Source organism: Chlorocebus sabaeus, chromosome 14 (genome assembly GCF_047675955.1).
Source record: "Chlorocebus sabaeus isolate Y175 chromosome 14, mChlSab1.0.hap1, whole genome shotgun sequence".
Lineage (NCBI taxonomy): Eukaryota > Metazoa > Chordata > Mammalia > Primates > Cercopithecidae > Chlorocebus > Chlorocebus sabaeus.
Window position 1 is genome coordinate 106,630,754 of NC_132917.1, and position 26,808 is coordinate 106,657,561.

General features: G+C 45.9%; 1 protein-coding gene across 2 annotated transcripts in view; it reads left to right on the top strand.

Annotated features, from left to right (window-relative positions):
* The window catches only part of NCK2 (NCK adaptor protein 2), a 150,197-nt gene extending 125,611 nt beyond the window's left edge, over positions 1-24,586 (top strand). The window contains exons 4-5 of one of the 2 annotated variants that reach the window (XM_008008289.3): positions 10,158-10,879; positions 23,297-24,586. In XM_008008289.3, coding sequence (XP_008006480.1) covers positions 10,158-10,879; positions 23,297-23,491 — 917 coding nt within the window. In that variant the 3' untranslated portion in view covers positions 23,492-24,586. The remainder of the gene's footprint in view (positions 1-10,157; positions 10,880-23,296) is intronic. The other variant, XM_038004278.2, reaches the window with a different exon arrangement.
* Positions 24,587-26,808: the final 2,222 nt, after the last annotated feature.

Consider the following 26,808-nt stretch of genomic DNA (forward strand, 5'->3'; position numbering starts at 1 on the left):
CTCCCTCCCTTCCTTCCCTTTTTTTTTTTTGACAGAGTCTCACTCTGTCGCCCAGGCTGGAGTGCAATGGCACGATCTCGGCTCACTGCAACCTCCGCCACCCAGGTTCAAGCAATTCTCCTGCCTCAGCCTGCCCAGTGGCTGGGATCGTAGGCACGTGCCACCACACTCAGCTAATTTTTTTGTATTTTTAGTAGAGACGGGGTTTCACCCTTTTGACCAGGCTGGTCTTGAACTCCTTACCTCAAGTGATCTGCCTGCCTTGGCCTCCCAAAGTACTGGGATTACAGGCATCAGCCACCGTCCTGGCCTGGTTTTTGTTTGATAAAGCTACATTTAAACTACTAGAGGTAAAAAGTTTCCTGGGTCAACTTCGTAAGGTCGATTAGGACCTTAGAGAGCAGGGAGGAAACTATGTGACACCTGACAACAACAGGAACCGGAAGGGACAGTTTTGGAGATGGGCTGAGATTTCATGCAAGGGAAATTGGTGCCCAAAAGGGACATGGAAGACTGGGGAAGCTGTCAAGAGTACATTTACTGCTTTTTCTCCATGGTGGTCAGGAATTTAGAATTTCTTCCTCCTTAAACATACACAGTTCTTAATGGTGAGATTATTTTCTGCCAGCAGGACGCTCGGAAGAGAAAGGTCTGTGGATGAGTATTTTTGCTTTGCTCGACATGTTTCTGCCAGCCTCAGCCGGAGAGCTCTATGCTCCTGCGCTGCCCAGATCCCTCTCTGCAGCTACGGATCAGCTGACGGTGCCTACTGCTGCTTGCATGCTGTCCCCACTCCCCCCCGCCCCCAGGCCTGTCCTGTCCCCTGTCCCCTTGCTTTCCACACTGTAGCCCTAACACCTCCTTCACATCTCTGAACGGCTCCGAGTCCTTCTGCTCACAGCCGTGGTGTAGCCTGTCTTCCTTGCCATGTGTACTTCCTGTCCTCATCTGAGCTCCTCCATGCCCTGCGGGACCGAAAGAGACATGCTCGGGGAAGTCCTCCCTGACCTCCTTCTCTTTATTGCGATTGTCACCATTGGTCATCATCTGCCACTTGGGTTTGTGTAACTGACTCTATCGCACTAGTCTGTGAGGTTTAGGAGGCTGCGTAGGTTCTTCACACTTTCCCTGAGGCTGAGCATTCAACAACAAATGAACAAAGAACCCTTCTTGAGGACTCTGAAGAAATGAAGAAAGAAGGTGCAGCTGGAGGTGGCATTTGTAGGTATTCTAGTGTGAATTCATGGCAGAGCCAAGGGACAGCGTTTCAGGAAGGATTGTAGAGCATCGTGATCTGTTAAGAGTTCTCTGAAAGTTTTTGCATCTTAAATGCCATTTGTTGCTAGGGAGAAAGTCAGAAATGATACAGAGAAATCTCCGAAAAAGTAACCGAGTCCCCTTTCTCCTTCATCTGGGTACCCCTCTGCTGAGCAGTGAGTACATTCTGATGCCCTTCCCGGAAGTGGACGTTAGCAGCGCCTGTCCTCTGCCTGTCTTGGCAGGTGTGCTGTGACCCTGGGTGGGGCCAGACCAGCGGCATCTGGTGCCCTCACCTGGCTGCCAGGAAAGGTCACTGTCTTTCCAGGTGCCACACCCCCAGTTCTATCATCTTCGGCCAGCAGTCAGTGTCATGTCTGAGTCTCCATGTGACAAAAGGAATGGGTGTCAGCCGAAGCAGCTAGCTGATGGCATTTGTGCGTGAGTCTCTTCTGACTTAAATTGGACCTTGTCTGAAATCGATTTGTACCCAAAAGTCCATAGGCCACTCTCAGAGTTTTCTCTGACAACTATGCCTCAGATACTGGCCCCAGTGAATTCATGTGGGCCCACCCAAAGTCAACTCAGAGCCCCCAGAAAATCGAGGCTATGTTGTGTTGGTCTGTGGGGCTTCATGGATGTGGCCTCCCAGCATCACAGATTTCTCATTATTACTCTAGCAGTAAATATTTTAAGTCCAGATTCTCCAGGCTTAGGAAACATGCACGCCACCCAGCTATGAATTATGTCTGCTGATCCACCGCCACCACCACCCTCACTCCCGCACCCAAACCCCTTGGTCAAAAACTATCACTGTATGCTTTTCAGCTCACCCATATATACCACGTTTTCAGATGGGAATCAACAGTTTGGCTCGTTTAAGGGGGATGGTTTGGGAGAGCAGCAGTGAGGCTGGCGGAAGGGTAGTTTTAATTTTTCAGGGCTCTTAATCAAAGTGACTGAAAGTCAACTCCAAAGTCACTGAAGGGGAACAAAAGAAAATGGAAAGTTGGCTCAGATGATGGAGAAGTACGGTTGGATCCAGGGGTGCAACTCTTCGATGGGGCCTGTCTCTCTGAGCCTCTCCCTGCCCACGTCTGCCCTTCACTCCTTACATGAACCTCTGCAGCGTGGGCAGATGCTGCTGCAGCCCTGGCCGTGTCCTCCATGGGATGGTATTTACCCCATGACTGTAGCAAGGGTCCCGGGGTGCCCTGACTACACAGATATGAGTCATGGGCCTTCCCCCATGGCCAGCAAAGGCGGGGGAAGGCTCGGGGTGAGATGGGGCCCTTCTCAGAGAGGAATTTTGTTTGACTAAGAGAAGGGATAAAGGGTTCTGAACAGATCAAGACAACAGAACCACTACATTAATCTCCTGTGGCCGCCCTGTCAAAAAATCCTTAAGTTGAGTAAACTTGAGTTTTTCCCTTTACCTATTGAAATATTATAACAAATTTTTGCCCTTCATACTCTGAATAGTGGAAGCTAATCTTAGCAGCATAGCTGAAAAACTAGATGCAAATTAAATGAATATACAACAGCACAAAAACGCTCAGAAGCTGAGCTGAACGTGAGTTATATTCTAACTCTTATATGGAAATGTACTTTGGTCACTTTATACCATAATCAGATCCTATCAGATCTCCATAGTATTTAATAATAAAAGCTTTTCATAATATTTAGCTGACTTTAATAATAGGTCCTGACTCTAGTGGGGGAAATCCCCACAGATCAATAATCTCCATACTTAGCAAAAATAGCATTTTCAATAAAAAGAAGCTTTCTGATGAAATTTGGTTTACGTTACACATCTGATGATCAGTAGCAAAAATTAAATGATTTTGCCGTAGAGCTCCCAAAACTTGAGTGCACCCTGCCTAAATGAATTGGCTTGAATACGTTTCGGAAGTACCAAGTTTGTTTGACACTTTATCTGAAATCTCCAGAACTCCAGCTGGAAGATGACAGCCAGAGCATGTTTTACAGTCATCTGTTATAACATCCCTTCATCTGAAAAAGGATATAAAAGATTTTGACTTTAAATTTGCTGACATTAATAATGTATGACATATTCAGGCTTTTATTAGAACCCGATCTTTAATGTCTGTAATCTTATTCAGGAAAGTTAAAACATGCTTATTATCAATAAAAATAAAACTTGTGATTAGAGATCCAATAGCTTGATGCTGCAAATCACCACAAAAGCAGAAAGTCTAGTTTACCTTTAAATCCAACTTAGCTATTTGCCACTTAAAATTACACTATCTTCAAGCCTGTAATCCCAGCACTTTGGGAGGCCGAGACGGGTGGATCACGAGGCCAGGAGATAGAGACCATCCTGGCTAACACAATGAAACCCCGTCTCTGCTAAAAAATACAAAAAAACTAGCCGGGCGAGGTGGCGGGCACCTGTAGTCACAGCTACTCGGGAGGCTGAGGCAGGAGAATGGCGTGAACCCAGGAGGCGGAGCTTGCAGTGAGCTGAGATCGCACCACTGCACTCCAGCCTGGGCGACAGAGCGAGACTCCGTCTCAAAAAAAAAAAAAATTATACTATCTGTCTGCTCACCGAGTAACAAATATTATTACCTACAGTGCACATGTTATTTTATTATTATGAAATGCAGATAAAGTCATGGCACAATTTGTGGCTGGTCTTTAATGTGGCACCTGTGGAGGTGACTTGGTTAAGGAGTTTGTTTACTCCTTGCTGTCCATCTTGGGCAGCTCTGTGCCCAGGAGCTGTGTGTCCTTGCCTTCCAGCCTGGCTGCTGACTGGTCTGGGAGACCTCGGACAAATGCTCAGCCTCTCCAAGCTTCTGTCACTTGTCTCATTTGTGGAGTACACTGTCAAGTGCCCAGGGCCCCTGTGTAGAGCAAACAGAACATTGCAGCTGCTGGAGGTGCCAGGGGTTACGGGGTCTCCTGCCCCACCCAGTCCCCTGGACCACACACACATGGAATCCCAGGACTCATCTCCCACAGCAGCAGCCTGAGAACAACTGGCCAAGCTGCTGCAGATTGAACTGCAACTGGCCAAGCTGCCTCAGATTGTGTTCCCCCCGTTCATATGTTGAAATTCTAACCCTTAATGTGATGGTACTGGGAGGTGATTATGTCATAAGGGTGATGCCCTCATGAATGGGATTCATGCCCTTATAAAAGAGACCTCAGAGGGCACCCTCAATGCTTCTGCCATGTGGACACAGCAAGGAGGCACCATCTGTGAACTAGGAAATGGGCCCTCACTAGACACAGACACCAAATCTCCTGGGGCCTTGACATGGGGCTTCCAGCCTCCAGAACTGTGAGAAATAAATGTCTGTAATTTTACTTTATAAGTCACTTGGTTTACGGTATTTTGTTATAGGCGCCTGAACCAATTAAGATACCATCAGATCTCTAAGGTTTCTTCTAGAACTTAAACACCATAATTTTTTGATAGATTTAAAGAGCTTGAGATGCTCTCTGAGCCTAGTCTTCAGTGTAAGAGTTAAAATCCTGCTCAATGCTGAGCATGTCTCATGAAACAGCATCTTGCTTTTTTTTTTTTTTTTTTTTTTACGGTAACTTTCATTCTTTTTCATGCAAAGATGTAGCAGTTTAAACATTATTGAACAAGCTGTAGATAAAGTCATTACTTTGTGAGAAAATGCTGGTTCTTCTAATATACAGCATGCCAGCCATTGGAAGGGTTTTGTAATGGTCACATTCTAGATCATCGCAGTATGATTTATCCGAAGCACGCTGCTGTGACACCTCCAACCAAAATGCTCAAAACCAGGTAAATTCTGTGCAGTAGGATTTTATGATTAACTTGAGAATTGAAAGAAAAACATTTCACCTCTTGTCCCAAGTCTTGCTAAAACACACAACCGCACACTATCCCTCGGTCAGGGCAGGATGGGAGGCATTGAAACTGGGTGTTCCGCATGGGTGAGGACCCGCCTACCTCACATCTCCCTGAAGGATCCACCTGGCCTGCAGCCTGCTTTGGAGTTCACTATTGACCCCAAGGTGAGCAGGCTCCAGGGACATGCCGGCGAATGCGCTCTTCCAAAATAGAAGAGTGAGCAGGGGCCCTGGACGATGAGGGCTCCCAGTCTGCCATATTCTGGTTGGCTATGGTTTCATTATGGTAGCTAAAGACAGGCTGAGTCTGAGAAGTGGGTATGAGGATTTGCCTGTCTTGTGGAGAAAATATGTAAAATTCTGTGAGAAAAAAATCGTGTTACCCTGTTAAAATAAACACACATTGGAGTGCAAATTGTGCCTCTGTTACAACTGGAAGCAGTAGGTGGTTTTACTTTAATGAAGGATGAGGCGGTGAAGCGGAGATGTGTAGAAAAACTACACACAGAGAATGAAAGGAAACTGGGATCCCGGTGCCGCCTCTTTACCTACAAGGTAATGAGTTTGCCTTCAATTTAGAGAGAGGCGGTCACTTAGAGCCTGAACCACTCAGGGACTTGCCCTCAGTCAGGACACACAGCTGCAGTGATCCCGTCTCCCAGGCGCACATGAATCCCTGTTTGTTCTGCAGCAGAAATCTTCCCTTTGAGATGTCCTGGCTGTCACCTGGCTGGGTCACAGCTCCAGGTGAAGTCTAGGCAAGAGGAGAAGGACAAGGGATCACTGAGTCCCCCGAGCCTGCCCCCGTGTAAAGGCTCTCCTGACTCTAGGGTTGCAGTTTACTTAATTATCCTCACACAGAAAGGCCACCTGCACTCTTGGTGCATTTTTCTCTTCCCACTCCCCCTCCTACCACTGAGACACCTTGCTCAGGCACCCTCCCCCTGGCCACAGCTTTCTTTCTCTGGTATCCTTAGCAGTCAGGAGGACTGAGCACATTAAGTCTTCGTATGCCAGCATTCAGGGTCTCCCATCCCTTCTGTTCTAGATGACCCTGGCTCTGGCCATTGGGCAGGATCAGGGTGCAGGGAAGGAAAGGGACCTGCTTTCTCAGCAACCCAGCAACTTGGTCCCATTGACGTCTTTCCCACACAGTACCCCTCCACCCTGCCAAGACCTGTTAACTGCTGTTCTGCGGCCCTGGCCTGTCACTGGTATTACATTTCTTATCCAAAATCTTCATTATCTGAACCTCAGCCCCTCTCCCATCTGGAGACACAGGGGCCTGTTCATTCTGTAGAGAAAGAGAAAAGGTTTCTCTCCGCCTGGGCGTGCAAGCGGGCAGGGAGGGAGTGGAATAGATTGTTGGCGCCCCAATTCAGAGTCCTAGTTTCATTTCCCATAGAAATCATATTACAGATGATAATGCTTTCCATAGAAACCATGCTGGACGCCAGTCACTATCAGAACTATGCTTCTTGACTATTATGGATTGAATGGGGATTTACTGGGTGTGCAGCCTGTGCCACGTCACTGGCTGGGTATGTTGGGCCAATTCCCTGACCTCTTGTAGCCTCAGTTTCCTCATTTCCATGAATGAAGAAGTTGCCCACTTTGTCACAGGACTGTTGTGAGGGTTTAGATAACATAGGTGTCAGTAAAGTCAGGTCCCTCCCCATCCCCAGACACCTGCCTCTTGAATTTCACTGCACCAGCAGCTACATACAGCATTGCTCCCATGGAAGAGCGTTTGCTTCCCAGGTGGCAAAGTCTGGCAGGCAGGCTTTCTGTTTTGGTGGCCATCTGACACTGATAGGATGATGACCAAGTGTTTTTAAAGAGGGCTTTGGCCTTCTTTTGGTAAAATACCATTTAGAGCAACAAGAAAACCACAGCTTAGTTAATAAGAGTAATCATTGTTATCCACAGAGCACTTCCTGTGCTTTATAGCATCAGCTGAATGCCGGTGCCTGTCATGCGCCAGATGGCATCTTCCTGAAATTCATACGAAGTCCCAATCCCCAGGACTTCAGAAGGTGATTATGTTTGGAAATAGAGCCTTTACAGAAGTGATTAAGTTAAAATGAAGTCACTGGGGTGGGCCCTCATCCAGTCTGACTGGTGTTCTTATAAAAAAGGAGATTGGAACACAGACACACTCAGAGGGAAGACCGTGTGAAGACACACAGGAAGAAGACAGCATCTGCAAGTCCAGGAGAGAGGCCTTGCAAGGAACCAACCCTGCCAGCACCTTGATTTGGACTTCCAGCCTCCAGAACCGTGAGGAAATAAATGTCTGTTGTTTAAGCCACCCAGTCTGTGGTACTTATTATGGTAGCGTGAGCAGACTAACATGTTCACATCTAGGGGGTAAGAAAATAAGTTCACAGACATTTATTAAGTAATTTGACCAAGAGCATGCAGCTCTCTGTCAGTCTGCACTGACCCTCTGAGTTGCCTCAAAGACTACTTAGATCACATTCGAGCAAAACAGGTTAAAATTGCTGCTGCATGCTTGCTATGTACAGTGTTCCAGGTATAAGCTCTGTGCAGGCAGAAAGCATGCTTGTCTGCTCATTTCACCCCCCACCGAAGTCTAGGTTGGTGCCTGGTATGTCTCAGGAATTCAGTGGCTGTATTAATTAATTTAAATTACCGTATTTTGTTTTTGAAAGAAGTCACTAAAGTAGAATATTCATGTATCAGTTATAAAGTGTCTGTATAACATATTGTGGTGGCCACTCTCTAATGTCTTTTCTGCTGATCTTGTCACCTTTATCTTCATGGCCTGATGAATATTCCGAAACCCGCTCATCCACAGGCGTTTTTTTCTCAAATAGCTTTTGTAAGTTACATGTTTGCAAAGGTCTATTAAAAGTTTATTGTTCATTGTTATTTCTTGACATCATTGTTGCCAATAAAAGTCGGCCTCAGCCTGGCCCTGGTGGTCCCAGCTTGCTAGCTGTTTGATAAGGCCGTAAGGCCTTCCTGGTTGAGCTTCGGGCACCACTGCCTTCTGGACAGAAAAAGTTCGCGTTCATGGATGGCCTGCCTTCCGGATTGTGGAGCTGTGGTGTTATCATGGTGCTCTCATTGTGTAGTTGAACCATCCTGCGTTTGAAATCCCATGAAAGGATGAGTTCTCAGATTTGGAGGTTTATGCTTTTATATAATGTGAGTTAACCCGAAGTAGAAATCTAAGTGTTTCACCTGTTCTAATATTCTGGCTTACTCTTGTGTCTCCCATGCACGTGAATAAAATGTGGTACAAAGAGAAACGTCAGAGGACATTAGCATAAATGAATCAGTGTATTTGCTCTGAAACGTATGTGGCCTCACATGCCTCCGGTGCTGCGTGGGTGCACGTCCTAGGGCAGTGGCTGCTGGGCAGGGCCGATCTGCCCCAGGGGGGCGGCAGCCCAGCTCTCCACCATTGAGGATAATCAGCCTTTTTCCCCTCTTGACCTCCTGCCCACTCAGCAAGGCGATAGAAGCACAAGTAATTCTTAGGACTGATCCCCCTTTATTCTAGTTTAAGGAAGAAAAGGAGAAAGAGGTACAAGAAGCTACCCATGGAAGCGCTTTGAGGAAGTCATTTTGAGGAGTCTACAAATGACTAATCCTCCACACTGGTTAAGATAGAGGTCAAAGCAGAGCTGTGGTGGGAGCACTCATCTCTTAGGACAGCTAAAGAAGGCCACGTCTGCCTGTGTGGGGTGTGTCCCCAGCTCTGGGGCTGACATGCTTTCCTCTCGTAGAATGTTCCAGAATTCCATGCATTTTAACACAGTTAAAACATTTTTACCTTAGGGCTTTTCTAGCGTTTTTCATCACGCACAGGAAGAAATGTTTCCCATTCTGATTCAGTACTCACATGTGTGACTGAAGAAACAGTACTTACTGTAATTGTGTTTGATGCACTGAAATTTTCTGCTTTATTCCCTTAAGTTCAACACATACCTGTAGGCTGGTTGCAACCCATTAAAGTGGTTTTTATGATCCACTAGTGGGCTTTGAATCACAGTATGAAAAATTGTGTCTTCGATTTAAGGTATCAGCTAAGTTTTCCTAATGCACTCATCACAATCTGTTGTGGGAAATTAGTCTGCTGTTTTAAAAGAAGAGAAGAATTGTAAGACGAGAAGAAAGGTGAAGATGATGGGGTTTGCCCATTAGGGCTGTCATGCTGTCCAGGGGTGAGGGGTGAGGGCAGTGAGTGTCCCAGGAGTGGAGGAGGCAGTGGCAAGGCAGCTGGGGGCAGGGCAGGTTATGCAAGCTGTGCTCCCTAGGACTGGACGGTCTTAAGAGTTCTAACGGGTCTTTGAATTCATTTAGTCTGACTTCCCACCCATTCAAGGAATGAAAAAGGTATTTTGTCTGCATTTATATTTTATTTTTTTCAGAGGCACAGGGATGCTCTAAAAACGGTTATTTCAGAAGGAAACCTTCTACTCTTCTCGTTATCTTTTGTGTCAGTGGTACTTCCGCATTTTTTGGTTTTGTTTGATTTTAGAGACAGGACCTCACTCTGTTGTACAGGCTAGAGTGCAGTGGAGCCATCACGGCTCCCTGCAGTCTGGAACTCTGGCTCAAGCCATCTTCCCACCTCAGCCTCTCCAGTAGCTAGGCCCATAGATGTGCACCACAGGTGGCTAATTTTTTTTTTTTTTTTTTTTAATTTTTTGCAGACACAGGGTCTTGCTATGTTGCCTAGGCTGGTCTAAGACTCCTGGCCTCAAGCAATCCTCCCGCCTGGGCCTCTCAAAGCCTGGGATTTTAGGCGTGAGCCACCGTGCTGGCCCTGTGACGTTTTTATGGGTAAAATAGATCAGTTTAAGTAGTTCTCAACTTTAAGTAACTTCACAGCTACAGGAGGCAGCTGCCAGCAACCTTATTTTTCTGATGGTAATTAACAGTTTGTAAGCACTGTCCATGTGTCCCCTTGTATTTAACCGCCAGAGATACTGCGTGGAAATCCCGGTAGACTAGGGAGTGGGGTGGTGCCCAAGTGCCCCGCGCCACTGAGCCTTGCTGTGTCTCCACAGGCCTTGGCAAGACGCGCAGGAAGACCAGCGCGCGGGACGCGTCCCCCACGCCCAGCACGGATGCTGAGTACCCCGCCAATGGCAGCAGCGCCGACCGCATCTACGACCTCAACATCCCGGCCTTCGTCAAGTTCGCCTATGTTGCCGAGCGGGAAGATGAGCTGTCCCTGGTGAAGGGGTCGCGTGTCACCGTCATGGAGAAGTGCAGCGACGGTTGGTGGCGGGGCAGCTACAACGGGCAGATCGGCTGGTTCCCCTCCAACTACGTCCTGGAGGAGGTGGACGAGGCAGCTGCGGAGTCCCCGAGCTTCCTGAGCCTGCGCAAGGGCGCCTCGCTGAGCAATGGCCAGGGCTCCCGCGTGCTGCACGTGGTCCAGACGCTGTACCCCTTCAGCTCAGTCACCGAGGAGGAGCTCAACTTCGAGAAGGGGGAGACCATGGAGGTGATCGAGAAGCCCGAGAACGACCCCGAGTGGTGGAAATGCAAAAATGCCCGGGGCCAGGTGGGCCTCGTCCCCAAAAACTACGTGGTGGTCCTCAGTGACGGGCCTGCTCTGCACCCTGCGCACGCCCCACAGATAAGCTACACCGGGCCCTCGTCCAGCGGGCGCTTCGCGGGCAGAGAGTGGTACTACGGGAACGTGACGCGGCACCAGGCCGAGTGCGCCCTCAACGAGCGGGGCGTGGAGGGCGACTTCCTCATTAGGGACAGCGAGTCCTCGGTAAGTGCGCTGCGCCCGCAGCTCTGGCTGGAGGCAGTAAATGCGCCTTGCACAGTGGCTCTGTGTGCCACGCCCATTTCACATTGTGTGAGTACGCTAGAAAGGCGGGAGATGCAGATGAATGCAATTTAGTGTAATGTTTGCTACTCCGTGATTTCCTTGCATCTGTTTTGGGGATCGTGGGTGTCCATTTCTGGAGGTGGGAGGTTAACTGAAAAAATGTTTGTAGCTGACCAAGGTGGTTCTGCTTCTCTCCGAAGATTCCCCCTCTTGTATTTTACAGACTCAAACGTCATTTTCTCTCCTGGTTGCCCATTGTGTGTACGTAGAAGGCCCGAGTGATTTACTTTGTTTCTACTCGGTCTGTTTCCCAGAGAAAGCAATCTTTGCAAGACTGGTGGCCGGTTTCTGACACCGCCTTTTGTTGTTTGCTTGCTTTCTCTTTGTAAACCGTATAATCCCAAGGTCATTGCCACGGCAGGCAGCGCCACTGAGTTCATCTCTGAAAAGCTTTTGAAGCACTTACAAGATGAATTGAAAAGAAAACAAGAGTTCTTGAGAGAGATGAGTTGTGTGTGTGTGCAGTGAGTGGGAGATATGAAGCCACTCGACTGGGGCAGCAGAGCCACTTCCAGGGGTGGCAGGCTGGGGGCAGTGAGTTTCAGGCATGGGGGTGGAGCCTGCATCCCAGAAGGCAGCCTTTTCGTGTGTGAAGGAAATATTCGACCAGTTTTGCAAACGTCTTTACACATACACCTTCTACAATCGAGAGACTTCCAAAACAAGCATTTAGGAGATAGAGTTTGATGTATTTGAATTGTATTGGTTCTAGTAGGCTTCAATTTCATTTTTAAATGCACACTGTAAGACTAGTAAGTATGTACTACCTGCTGCCCCTGCTGTCCTCTGAAAAGGTTACTAGCACAATAAATAAGTGCGCATTCAGGAGTCCTGTTGACTGATCAGAGAGGCATTCAAAGCCCTCCAGAGAGAGGCAAGTGGGATCTTCTCCTCTTTGAGGAAGGAGCATCGTGGTGGTGGAAACTGGACTCCTTTGTGGTGTCATCAGTTTTGCGGAGCCTTAGATGTGCTTGGACGGGAATGCCAGCCTGAAAGCTAACTTCATCTGAAATCTGAACTCTGAGATTTTCTTATCAAGTCACCAGAGTTTATCATTCCTGGCAAGACATCACATTGAATTGTTCTCACATGACGAGAGCTCTGTGCACCACTTCCTTTAGATCGGGTTTGAAGCCTTAAGCAAATTAAGGACAGCAGCGCTTTCAACTCAATCGAGCAGAAACTTAGAGAAAGTGCTGGAAAACCAATTACAATATTAAGTGCTTGGTCCAGAGTCCTTAAGGGCTAAGTATAATGCACAAAATATGATCTTGGCTTAAAATGTTTGAGTTTGAAGAGACTTCTCAGAAGGAAGTCCTGCAGTGTGGAGACACTGGTCCCAGTCATTATTCTTTCTGCCTAAGATTTGGGGAGAAGAAGAAAGACTTTAGAGAGTAGATGAAAAAGGTGTTCTCCGGGTTTGCTGGCCTTAGGGAGGACCTATGGCTTTTCTATGGAACATGCACAGGTGGCCATTGTTGTCTGAATTCAGGGACCAGATCCCTTTGGATAAGGAGGGATGCATGCATTGGCTGGTTTTCATCTCGGAACTCTACACCCCACTGTCTCAGTTGCCTTGCATTGTTAGAGAATGAGTTAACTTTTTCAAAAGTACTAAAGCACTAATTGTATTTCCTTTTAACAATTTTGTAATTGGGGGCCTTTCAAGATGTTTTGCATTCTCTCCTAACTTAGAAAGTCAAGGAGCAACATGTATGATTCCAGGAATATAGGGTGGAAAGGGCATTACTGGCACTTGCATCGGCTCTGCACACATAGCAGCACCGTCTTGGTCTGAGGCTCCACGTGGCCTGATGCTGTGCAGGGCAGCTTGTCCTGATGGATCTTGCCATGACACAGGCCATTTTCAGCTGTTGTTAGTGTGCATGCCTTGTGCCACGGGGATTCTACAAGAGCCCTGAGGGGTGTGGCTTCTTTTCTCGTGACCACAGAACCGGGCCAGGTTTGCTGCGTTTCCTGTTCATGACCAAGGCTGTTCTCAGCTGTCATCTGTGACTGCCGGGGACCTGTCCTGATGGACAAGTGGACAAGTCCTTTGCTTGTTTTCTTTCCCCACCATCCACTGCCTCCCCGCATCGCCATGTGTTTTCCTGCTCATTTTGCCATTTCTCAGGTTAGAGCTGGCTTTCACAGCCACCACCAGGCCACCAAGAGCCCTTAGGTTCATGATCTGACATAATTCCTTCACAGCATGGAAAGGTTTCTGAGGGGTTCAGCCTCCCTGCAGGACTCAGAGGCAGGCATCTTCATTTAATTTCCTTTTTTCTTGGAATCTTTGGGCCTGGACCTTTCATTGAGGTTACCACATGAAGCCTGGCTTCTGGATAAGCACAGCTGTTTCTTTTGGAATGGATCTTCAACATGCATATCAGCTTTTAAAATACCCTGAGTGACTGCAGTGTAAATGAGCTAGACCCTTGCTTGATGATATTGAGAGGTGCTTATTTCAGGGAGGACAAACATTGCCACATCCTGTGCTATCCACTATCAGTAAGTGCTGGGTATTTCAGAAGTATCTGTTGGATATGTTAGATGAATCAGTGAACCCACAAATGAACGAACCTGTTGGGCCCTCTTTCCTGTCCTGAACTTCAGTGCCTACTGCTTGTTCTTCCCTTTCTTCTTCCTCCCTCGCTCTCCTCTCTCATCTACAATTGTCGTTTATCCTTAGCAGCTAAAGGTGATATATTGTTGGTGCTTATTCTCCATATTTCATTATCATACCTTCAGCTGTGAGCTATACCTACTTAAATCCAGAAAACTCAGAAATCCTACTCACCCTGTGTGTGTCCCTCATAAATCCTTTTATTATTTTGTCCACATTGATGCTATGGATATGGCTAGAAAGCTGTACTTAAAATGAACAGTAACCCTTTACTGGGTTTCTGGTAAACTGTACAAGTTGTCAGTATTTTATTTTCTTAATTGCTGCATCCCCCATCCTTGTAAAGGTCGTTCGGAAAGTGACAGATCACAACTAGGATATGGTTGGAAAAGGTGCACAGCTGGCCTGCGTGACTTGCTGGACAGCATCAGCCACAAGTCTGGGAAGCCATTTTCCTCTGTAAGATTTTAGATCCCGAAGAAATCGTGTATTTATTGTGTCCTGCAATAGTATTAGATGCTAATATTGTCATACAATACATCTGTTTCCAATAGAGAAAAACTCTCCTGCTAAGGATAATGTAATGCACATATTGGCCATACTAAAAGTCAGTGGATGTTTCATTTCTCTTTTTTAAAATACATTAAAAGAGTTTGGCCAGGAAATTAAATAGTTCCTTTCTGTATTTTCAAAGTTATAATATTTCTCATAGAAATGATAACTTCTACCCAAAACTCTTATTTTCAGGCAATTTCATCATTCCATTTCTCTAAATAATGATTCTCAAACTGTGGACTGTGTATCAGAATCGCCTTGAGGCTTGTTAAAACAGAAATTGCTGGGTCCTACCTGCAGTGGTACTGATTCTGGAGGTCTGGGGCCCAAGAATTTGCATTTCTATTAATAGCACGTTTCTTGGTGGTGATGCTGCTGCTATGGGGACCACACTTTGAAAACCCTTGATCCCTATGATGTATTCCTGGTGGTTTTATACATTCTTGCGACTGTTATTGAAACCATTTCTGCATAATACTACATTTCCAAAATTATAAAAATATTGTCACAAAGCTGACCTTCATTTAGAACTATAGCTTTTGTTGAGTGGGATTTATCTCTTGAAGTGTATTTCTGTTGAGTGTTTTGGGGTTTTTTGTTTTGTTTTGGTTTTGGTTTTTTTGGTTTTTACTGTTTAGAGTTTGAAAATAAACTTGCTGTGTTTCTGCTGGTGAATTGGTAGGAGGCAGATTGTCAGAGCAAAGTGAAAACCGCTTCCAGAGTTTCATGGTTAGGCTCTGTGATCTGTAGGTGTTTCTTCATAAATGAGTTAATGTTAAGATGACTTAACCTTAGGTTGCTATGAGCAGTGCCTGTAGGCATCCTTCCAGTTTCAAAGATAACAAGTTATTTTTAATTGCCAGGCTTTTTGCCCAGTACCAAATGGAAGTTTTGAGCCTGGATTTTTGTAATAGTTCTAATTTTAAGCATATTTAACTCTTGAAGATGGAAGGGCCCGCAAGACCATGCAGTGCAGGCTGTTACCTCGAAGTTTAGTGCTCATCACCCGATTCTGATTCTGCCTCCTCATTCTGGCTGGCTCTTCAATGCTGACCTTTAAAACACACCAAGCAATGCATCATTTACTGGGATCTGTGAACACAGGCGTCTTACTAAAAGCTAGTGCTTTTAATACAATCAGTAGCAAACCTGGTCAGTAAGAGGTTCCTAATTTCTTTCGGGACCATGGCTCTTGGTTTTTCCCAGAAGGTGGAGTTGCGCTGGCCTCGTTCTGGAAGCTCTCCACGGTTGTCACGCACTGGAGTTAAAATTGCAGCTGTGGCTGCAAAAAAAATCCGTGACTATGTTGTCTTACAGATTTAGACATCTCTTTGGTTTACAGAACACCATTGTGTTACAGTGTCCTACAGTGTTGAGTAGAGTAACATATTGTGCAGGTTTGTAGCCTGGGAGCAACAGGCCATACCTTATAGCCTAGATGTGTAGTAGGCTATACCATCTACGTTTGTGTAAGTTCACCCTGATGTTTGCATAATGACCAAATCGCCTGATGATGTATTTCTGAGAATATATCCTGTCATTAAGCCATACATGGCCGTGTGTGTGTGTGTGTATACGTGTATATAGATATACACACACACATAAATATACATATATATACACACATATACACACATATATGTAAAATGGCCCTTCTGGTAGGTGTGAAGTGGTAGCTCACTGTGGTTTTGATTTGCATCACCACATAACTTTTAATCTCGGCTTTACGTTTTGCTTGTCTTCATTCGGGGGGCATATGTCTCCCCTTTTGAGTTGTATTTCTGTGTGGGGTCTCTCATTTATCTGGGGATGTTTCTCATGGCACTATTACTAAGCATTTCTTTAACATGACCTCTGTAGCATGGCAAGAGCAGCACAGAGTAACAAAATAGAGTTTCAGATCCCTGTGGAGTTGATAACACAGAAAGCAATTTAAATTAGTTCATTGTAATAACTGATGGTGGAGTCATTTGCAAACTGGTCTGCTCACCCATCTTCCTTACTGCATTGCATTTTAGCATTTTAAAAATCCCATCTACAGTATAGTCATTGGAAGTATAACAGAGTCAAGCATAGATGCTGCCACAGGCGAGCAGGAGAATACCCATGTATAATTTTCTTCAGCCACCATCCATGGCAATAATTCCAAAGTGTGGTTCCTACACCAGCAGCATCAGCATCACCAGCGAACTTGATTGCCCCAGCTTGCTGACTTCGAATCTCTGGGGTAGGGCTCTGCAACCTTGGTTTGAAGAAGCCCTCTGAGTCCTTTTTTTCTTCCAAATTCTGAGAACCTCTGAACCCCTGAATAATTCCGATGCTCCAATTTGAGAACCACCGCATTGTGGCGTGTGCACTTGATTCAAGCTCTTATGCATACTGTTTGTGTGATATGGTAAAATTCTGACTTAAGTTGTCACTCAGTCACATCAGGTATGACACTGTGGAAAGACAAAGAATAACAAGGACAATATTCTAAAGGCCTATACGGTGAGGTATTACATGTGACTTTGGGAAATACATTTGAGGATAGAGAGGGCTAAACACACACATACATACTAACTGGAAAGTGGACAGGGAATGCTCCGTTTTCCTAGATTAGGTAGATGGGACTTGGAGGGCTGCCCTATAGTTGATGATTGATTTTTCATCATTTATGTAAATAAGATTACTTCCAAAGTTAATGAGATGAATATTTGAACATGTCAGTGTGGACTGGCTTCAGGCCTGCAGAGTAAATATTTTATAGAGTGAACATTGATAGGAGAATAGGAAATGCTGGTGAGACTCATCACACTTGGGGCAAGGAAGAGAGAATCTGATGTAAAAACAAAGCGCGCTGGGTCACCTGACAGCTAGCAGCATAAGTATAGACAGGAGTTATTTTGATTAAAAGAAGGCTACCTCAGACAACTAGGGAGGTGACCGAATAGAATGGTAAAACTGAAAGGCAGTTTTTCTGAGATAAAAACAGAGAAACTATTAATCAGTGGATCACGATTTGCCTCTAACCCATTTGTTCTCACTTTTGGGAGGTAAATGAACCACTTCTGTGGATAGAAGAGTGCCTTCTGTAAAGAAGTAAAAGGATAAAAACATGTCTTTACCAAAAGAAAAGAATGATACAACTTGTGATAAGAAACCAACAGGATGGCCTCTCTCTGGGGGTAGAAGGAGATATGCAGATTATTGATGCTTGGAGACTTCAGTGTGGCTGGAGATCAGTCCAGGGTCTGTGTGGGAGGCCTGGTGAATCACACAAAGGGCATTTTTACCCTCATCTTAAGTCCAAAGTGAAAGATAAGGAGAAGTTTTAAGGTTTAAAGAACCAAAAGGACCTGGAACAAGGCCCCTTCCTCCCATTTCCTCCTGACCATTGTGCTTAGAAGAAAATCACATTAATACGTAAGCTTTCAGGGATGGAGGAGGAAATAAAGGATATTAAAGTCTGTCCTCGGCCTTCGTTTTTTTTTTTCCTTCTATGAGAAAACAATGATTAAATCTTGAGAGAGGGAGAGGCGTATCTGATCAGGACATCTGTTTTATAAATTGCAAAAGTGCTTTTCAGCAAGTATTTGAGGCAATGGATCAAGCTGGTAAAGCCGTAGAGATGGGATCAAAGAGTGTGCTCTCTACTGTTCTTTTCTAAAAGTACCCACTTACCGTAAGCACAAATTGCAAAGAGATGAGGTGTAAGAATTACCTGAAGGAATGAATAATGGAAGAGGTAGTCAAAATTAGAAAATTTTAAGTCTGCACGTTTGTGGCACACCAGATACTCTGAGTCCGGTGTGGGGATGTGGAGTTAAATTGGGTTCTTGCACTTAGTTATATTCAAACATAGACTCTAAAGCCTAAACAAAAACAACGGTAATCATAGAGACTCCTAGAGAGGTTGGTTTTGCACCAACCTGTTAATTGTCCTTAGATTCCACTTGGAAAATGACTGTCTGAAAAGAAGGGTCAAATGAATGGGTTGTACTAATTGTTCGTTCTCCAGAACCGTTGATTCAAAAACTATGAGAATAGAAAAATCATTCCTTAAAAGAAATACTCATAGAAGGACATAACAGGAAGAAGTGGTCTGATGTTTGAAAATTTGAAGAATTTGCCCAGTAATCAGCACAGAGAAATTACTATATATCAAGTAAGTACAGCGTTTGGAGATGGAAAGTGTAGGAAATGTGGACAGTGGGAGGTAGCACAAAGGTGGCAATTAAAGAGGAGAAATCAAAGGGCAGATGTTTCAAAACCCGGGGACTGAGTCTAGTTAGGTTTTAGTCCAACCATAGAAAATCTTAATGAGTGTCGTGTCCATCTATGATGGCTTAAAAAGATGTCCATAAATTCTTTACTACTCTTTGCTTCAGAAAGTAGAGCCTGACCCTCTTCCCATGAGCATGGGCTGCCCTGAGCAACTCACTTCTAATGACCAAGATGTGGCAGAAGCGATGGAGGGCAGCTTCCGAGACGGGCATTGTGGGTGGCTCTTTGCTCTCTGTTGATCTGTTGATCTCAGCTGCCATGTTGAGAGTACATTCAGGCAGCCCTACAGAGCCCCCCGGGGGTTCATGTGAGCAGACCGCCTTGGAAGTAGAGTCTGCATCCCCGATCGAGCCTTCAGATGACTACAGCCTCAGCCAGCATTTTGACTGCATGTTTCAAAAATGTGTTAAGATTCTTTGACAAACTTAAATGTAGAGTACTCTGCCATACTATCAGTACTCGTACTTGTTGAGGAACGAGTGTGGCGTGGTCCTTTTTCATCTGATTTCTTGAAGTCTGTTCTAGAAAGCCAATCATGGAAGGACTACAACAGATGAGAACAGGACTGATGGAGTTGCTTTCATGGGAATCATTCCCTGGCTCCCTCTGGAGGCAGAATTGTTTTGGGTCAGGAGTAACTCCATCTCCATCAGATGCAGGGACTGACTCACTTTGAAAGGAAGAGACCATACAGCAGTGTCCCAGCTGTCCCTTCAGGGGAAATTCCCTATGAGAGATGCCTGGAGCAGAGCCAGAGTCCTCAGGACAGAATCGGAAAGGTATCTGCAGACTGGCACTCCCTCCATCATGGGCTGCTTTGCCCATAAATTGCATTCCCATCTTTTTCTGGTGACCAAACGTTTGTTGATGGGCTCCAACACTGCCGATGTTTGTTCCAGATTTTCTTTCTTCCAGTTCTCAAACTGCATCAGAATCCCCTGAAGGGCTTATTAAAACACACGGTGCTGGAGGTTAAAACACAGATGACTGGGCTCCACCCCAGAATTTCTGCTGCAGCAGGGTTGAGGCAGAGCCTGAGAATTTGCATTTCTTTTTTCTTTTTTTTATTTAATTATTTTGAGATAGGGTCTCACTCTGTCATCTAGGCTGGAGTGCAGTGGCGCTATCATACCTCACTGTAGCCTTGACCTCCCGGGCTCAAGTGATCCTCCCACCCTGACCGCCCAAGTAGCTGGGACCACAGGTATGCACCACCACACCTGGCTAATTATTTTAAATTTTGTGTAGAGATAGGGTCTCACTATGTTGCCCAGTCTGGTCTTAAAGTCCTGGCCTCAAGTAATCCTGCCACCAAAGGGCAGGTATTACAGGTGTGAGCCGCCATGGCTGGCCCCTGAGAATATGCTTCCTAACCAGTTCCCAGAGGATGCTGATGGTGCTGGTCTTAAGAGCACACTTGGAGAACATCTTAACTAGTTCACCTTCACACTTCATTTAGAGGTGTTCAGTGGTAACATGTAACAGTGTATGTTAGTATACAGATTGGTCTTTTTCAGATTTCCTACAGAAAATCTACTCAGTTTAAATTAAAGAGCACTCCCCAACTTTTAGCACTCCTGCTTGGCATAAATTGGTTCTACCTCCTTAACTTTAAGGTTTCTGGTCAGGAGCCCACGAAATTAAAAATTACCTCTTCTGCTGTGAAAATTTTATTGCTACAACTCATGCGTGCATACAGGCACATACACCATGATGTTAAATTAAGGAGCTTGAATTAAAAGCAAATTTCCCTTATGTAGAAAGTCATCTGTTGATCATTTGGCTTAATTAAAATTGGGAGTATCATATATTTACCATGAATCACTCCCATACTGCCTCCACTAAAAATGATGCCACTTTATCTCTAAGTTGAGCCTGGCTTATAGTAAACTCTGTAAGTGAGACTGCCCTTCATGTTTTCCTAAAAGCACAACTTCTAGTACAGAATATACATCTTTACAGAATATTAATCATCTATAGGCTGAGGCCTAATCTGAGATTAACCTTCTGGTTTCTTCCTGGAGTTTCATCCAGGAGCATGCCCTGGGCCTCACATGGCGATGAGATGGGGCTTTTCCCCTCAAAGGTTTGCTCTTATTTGGTCTATTTGGGACGGAGGTATGCATAAATACAAACTACACTTACAATTGTTCCTTTCATTCTTTTCTGTTAACAGCTGTGGCTGGTGGGTGAGCCCAGCTGCCTTGCACAATTCGAGTCTTCTCACTCATTCCCCTGAGTTGTCATTGGTATAAATGGAGTGATTCCTTGTTTTGCCAGGGTTGCACACTTCTTATCAAACATATTTGGGCTTTTGTGAACTCTGTAATAGACAATGGCCTAGGCCTTTGTTAACTGTCTCGGGTCCTGCTGGGAGGTCGCAGAGCGGGGCCGAGCTGCTGGACCCTCAGAGCAGGAAGTTCCTGAGCTTTGAGAAAAGCAGAAAGCTGGTCTGGGAATTCCATGAAAAATTTCAGATGTTAGGCTGTGGTCCTGCCACTGGCCAGGCATGAACCTGATGCTACCTACCAAGCCAGTGGGTAGAGGATTTACCCTGTTTGGGGTCAGTGAGGCTTCTTAGCAGTGGGATAGCCTTTGAGCTGAGCCTTAAGGGAACAGTTGATCATGAGCAGACAGAGGATGACCCCAAGAACACCATGAACAGGAGTGACATTGGGACTGGGGATGGGAAATCCTTTAGTCTGATGGATTGGAACCACAGGCAGGGGCCAGGTGGGTAGGTGAATTTTACTCTCGGGCCCTTGAGGGGAGACCAGACTCCCTCCTCCGCTCCACCAGCCACACTGCCTCTTTAGTGCCACAGAACAGGACCTGCTTCCCTTTCTTCACCAAGGTGCCAATTTCCCGAGCAGTCTCTACCAGCCCTGCCTCGGAGAGCACAGGCTCAGCTCCACATTGTCCAGAGGGCTCTCCTGCCCCCCAGTGCATACCTGTGTGTGCACACACATTCATACATTCACACACATGCACTCACACGCTACACATACTCCGTCTCGTATCTGCACACGCTCACACACTTAGAGCTCCGGTACCTCTTGCTCCTCTCTCATGCAACTCTGTTTTTTTGTTTTGTTGTCTTTTTCTTTTTTTTTTTTTTAATAGAACTTACTGCCCTGTGCAGCCATCTGTGCACCTCTATTTATCTGCTCCCCACACTGGATTGTCACAGAGCATATGTCCTGCATGCACACACACGTATCCAGGGTACCGCCTGCCTGGCATGTGTTAGTAACTAATTGTTATTCATTTAATGAATTGATCAAAACTTGATATTTTTGTACAAAGAACATTTATCATTCAGTATCTTCTTTCTTACATGTTCTTCAGCAAATGAGATAAAAGACCTCTCTCTCTCTCTCTCTCTCTCTCTCTCTCTCTGTGTGTGTGTGTGTATATATATATATATTTTTTCTTTTTTTTCTTTTTTTTGAGATGGAGTTTTGCTGTTGTCGCCCAGACCAGAGTGCAGTGTCGTGATCTCTGCTCACTGCAACTTCCACCTCCCGGGTTCAAGCGATTCTTCTGCCTCAGCCTCCCAAGTAGCTGGGATTACAGGCACGCATCACCATGCCTGGCTAATTTTGTATTTTTAGTATAGATGAGGTTTCACCATGTTGACCAGGCTGGTCTCAAAGTCCTGACCACAGGTGATCCACCTGCCTCGGCCGCCCAAATTGCTGAGATTACAGGCGTGAGCCACTGCACCTGGCCAATAAAAGATACATTTTGATTAAAATAATGACATGTTTCTAAAATATTCTGAATTATAAGGCACTGACATCACAGAATGTAAATATTTTTCAATAAAATCTATAATCAAACCATAGTTCAGCTTCCTCTGGGATACTGTGAACTATGTTTAAAATGTGACTGGAATTTTCCACTGCTGTTCATATTTTCAAATGCTTAGAATTAGAAAAATTAGCCAGGCATGGTGGCACATCGGGAGGCCCAGGCAGGAGAATCCGCTTGAACCCAGGAGGCAGAGGTTGCAGTGAGCCAAGATCGCACCGTTGCACTCCAGCCTGAGCAACAAGAGCAAAACTCCGTCTCAAAAAAAAAAAAAGAATTAGAAAAATGTTGACGTCTTAATTTCTAATAGTGTTAGACATCAGAAATAGTAAAATTTCTAGCCACTGCCTGCATACAAACCACTCTTAATAAATTCCCAGTTTATCAAAAAATAGTTTGGGAAATGAAAAACGGCAAATTTCTTCTGCAGTCAGGGCAACACTGTATATTCCATAATGAGTTTGCACTTTTCAAATAACTAAAACGCATTTAGCACTGAAACTGGGCTAAGCAGAATTTATTTTTTTCTTTGGTTCAGAATTTCAGAATCATGGACTGCCTCCAGGTCTTTCTGAACATCTGATGCCGTTCTAGAGATAAAACAGAGACCTGGCTGGGCGTGGTGGTTCATGCGTGTAATCCCAGCACTTTGGAATGCTGAGGCGGGGAGGTGGGGGAATCACCTGAGGTCAGGAGTTCAAGACCAGCCTGGCCAACATGGCGAAACCCCGTCTCTACTAAAAATACAAATATTAGCTGGGCGTGGTGGCAGGCGCCTGTAATCCCAGCTACTCGGGAGGCTGAGACAGGAGAATCGCTTGAACCTGGGAGGAGGAGATTGCAGTGAGCCAAGATTGCGCCACTACACTACAGCCTGGGCAAAAGAGTGAAACTCCGTCTCAAAACAAACAAAAAACCAGAGACCCAGCGTTTGAGCAATGGGTGGTTTGGATTTAGACACACAGGAGATGTGGATGGATTTAGACACAGCTCCCAGCTGTGGGCCTGGCTGTAACTGTGTTCTGTTTCCTCCCCAGCCCAGCGACTTCTCCGTGTCCCTTAAAGCGTCAGGGAAGAACAAACACTTCAAGGTGCAGCTCGTGGACAATGTCTACTGCATTGGGCAGCGGCGCTTCCACACCATGGACGAGCTGGTGGAACACTACAAAAAGGCGCCCATCTTCACCAGCGAGCACGGGGAGAAGCTCTACCTCGTCAGGGCTCTGCAGTGACGGCGCCCCGGCCCCACACTCGCCTCCCGGGCCCCACGGTGGAGCTGCCCGTCCGGCCCTGTGGCAGAGGCTCCTCCCGTGGGGACGGCCCCGACGGCTTCTCCTTGAGTCTCTCTTTATGTTCAGGTCGCTTGGTCGGTTTGTCTCCCATTCGCCATCCAGGCCTAACACCCACACTCGAACCCACCCGGCCGGCCAGCTTTAGAGGAGGGGAGGAGAGGGGCGAGTTCCCATTATTCCTTTTCCATCGGAAACGGCGCTCGTGCATTCAACTCGTTCCCGCTCATGGAACCCCTCTTTAAAAAGACGCAGGGCACCTGTGAGCGCAGGAGCGAGCCTCAGGCCACCCAGCGGCAGCACCCGCGTCCTGGGCACTCTGCGTGCTGGGCAGAGCAGGTGGGCCCCAGTCCTAGCAGCCCTCGCCCGTGTCCTGTGCCCTTACATGGCTCCCGGACTCTGCAGGGAGCCGACACGTTTGCTGATAGCAATACTGGAACCACCAGGTGCGATGGCAGTAAGGAGACTGCCCAGTGCCTTTGGGGGCTGTGCTTGCAATAAAGAATTTCCTGGAAAGGCAGTCTGCAAAAGAGGGAACCGGTGACGCAGAAAGACAGATGTTTTGGTAATTTACCCCAAATGTGCCATCCACATAGTGCTTTTTCCTCTTGCCCTTCGGCTTGTTTGAATCTCACAATTATGTATTTAATTCTCAAAGAAATATGTATCTGTAGCCGTTTGTTGACACTAATACAGATGATTAAGGAAAACAGCTGGTCTTTGGGGAAGGGAGCTACCAACACTTTATACACACACACACGTGCGCGCGCACACACACACACACACACTATATATATATATTATTTACAGGGAAATTTTTCAGGGTTTACAAAAGAGTATGTGATTGGTAGTAAGAGACACAGAATGTTTATGAAGAAATTGCATTTTCTTTTTCCTTTACATTTGAACTTCTTTATAGTTTAAATATACCGTCTTGAGATGGCACATTCCTACGATTGAAGAAGGGGTCTTGAGATCCCCTAAACTTGCATACCCAGTTTTTTGGATATTGTAATAAAAAAAAAAGTATTATGACAAGGCTCTGTGTGTATTTATCTTCGGGAAAACTGCGACTCAATCACGGGAGAGTAATTACTGAAGCTTTCACTCATTGCAGAGTGGGAATCATTTTTAAAGAAGAGCTTAACATTTATTACTTGTGTGTTTTCATTTTCTACCCCCACATTTTTGTATATTGAAATAATGAGTTTTAATTAGTGAAACTCCACGGGAACCCAGAATCTCAAGCTTGCTCTGAACTTTGCTCTTTGGAAAGCATTTGTTTAGAAATATGTTGCTGCACTCTTGGCAGCCAGCGCTCTCACAGTGTGTGTCCCCCGTGGCTGACTCTCGATTTGTCCTCTTGATCAGGAGCATTTATATTGATGCGCCAGGCCTTGAGGGTGCAGAGTCACATGACTTGGCATTTGTGCCCTCCTAGGTCAATCATGTATCAAGCGTGCCATGTGCTGCGCTCCCATTTGTTCCTCATCACAGCTCCATGAGGATCATCCCCATTTTATAGATGGGGAAAGTGAGGCCCACAGGCAGTGCAGCCAACACATGGCTGCTGTGTGGTGGAGCCAGAATGCACAGCTAAGGATCTGCACCAGCGCTGGACCCTTCCAACCCCAGCCTAGGGAGGCGTTCGGGAGAAGCGACGTGTTGCACACTTACTCTGCCATGCGAGTTCCCTGTGAGGAGATTCTATCTTTTTATTGCCTTAGATTATAATAAATTAGAAGTCTGGTGTCTTATACCTGGGGTTGGTGGCACCCAGTTATTGTGAATAGACATTCAGGTGAGTAAGGGAGATCATTACATGAGACAGAATACATCCAGGGAAAAACCAGTTCTTCCAGACTCTTTCGGGTCTCACTAATGAGAATGACATTTTGACCCGATGCTGGAATCCCACTAAATATTGAGTGCCTCGACTGCTGAATGACTTTGGTGCACACATAGCAATTCGGGTATAGCCGAGCAATTAAAGGACCAAAGACAAATGTACATTTTGGCTTCAGGAACTTATTTAAGACTCACAGTTGTAGGTGACAGTTATTTTAAGTTTTGTCACATGCTGGCTTGTGGGCGTCCTCTGCCTGTGGGAGGTCAAGATTAGTATTTTTGTATTAAGAAACCAGCACCCCAGGATGTCAGATGGACCAGTGGAGGGTGAGTTGATAGTCCCGTGATGAACCACTAGTCAGAGTGGGAGGTCCAGGGAGGGTCCCCATGTGGCTTGAAGTGTGGCCACTGATGCTCTGGCCAGGCGGGTCAGTGCCATCAACCTTCCTGCTTGTCCGGAGATTTCCCGGACAGATAGTTCTTGTTTTGCTATTCTGTTGCCTCTTTTCACAGACAGCAAGGGACAATAAAGGTTAGTCATTCTGTACTCAGGTAACTTTGCTCACTTTTTTGTATCTAAATATGCCTTCTACGTAAAGATCGTGCCATCCTGCTGAATTACAGTACATAACCACCAAGCCCGTCACGTGTGGTTTATGGCCCAGTGCCACGAAATGATGTTTCTAGTGAGCTACAACTGGCCATCTTTTTTCCCAAACTGCATCAAAAATTAAAATCTTACAGTCTTTATAATGGCTGAAACCAATATTTCCAAATATTTTCAGTGCTAGTTCAGCTGTGTCTCGGTTTCTATGTGCTAACTGGTCTGCAATCAACTTTTCTACCCTTCCTACCGCTCAACACCAGAATACCAAAGTAATTTCTTAAGACCAAAGTTCAGAACGGAAAGGATAGAAGAGTTTGAAAGTATTATTTAAATCTTACATTTCAATAAACATGAGTCTGGTCTTGGCCTTTTCTTACTGGAATGCAGCGCTGTGTATTGTTGGTATCTGATTGTGTCGTTGATGTGGTTATTTGGGTTCTAACATCCTGCCCCATGCTGACTGCTCTCCTGAGGAGCGGCATTGCAGGCTTTGGGTACCTGTTTAAGCCAGGCATGATGGCAGTGCCCAGCTGTCCTTACCAGCCCTGGGACTTCAAGCAAATTACTCAGCATCTCTGCTCTGAATGTGTTTGCCCCCGAGTCAAATGGGGCTGCCCTGGTGAGGGTGCTTGTGCGAGTGCTACCTAACAGTGATGGATGCCCACGGGGGTGGCCTGTGTGTGTCAAGGGATCTGCTCAACATTTTTCTCACTTGGAACTAACTCATTGGTGCCCTGTTAGCCAGGGGCTTCCTCAGGGCCCCCCTGAAGAGCCAACTGCCTCAAACCCTCAGTGTGATCCTTCC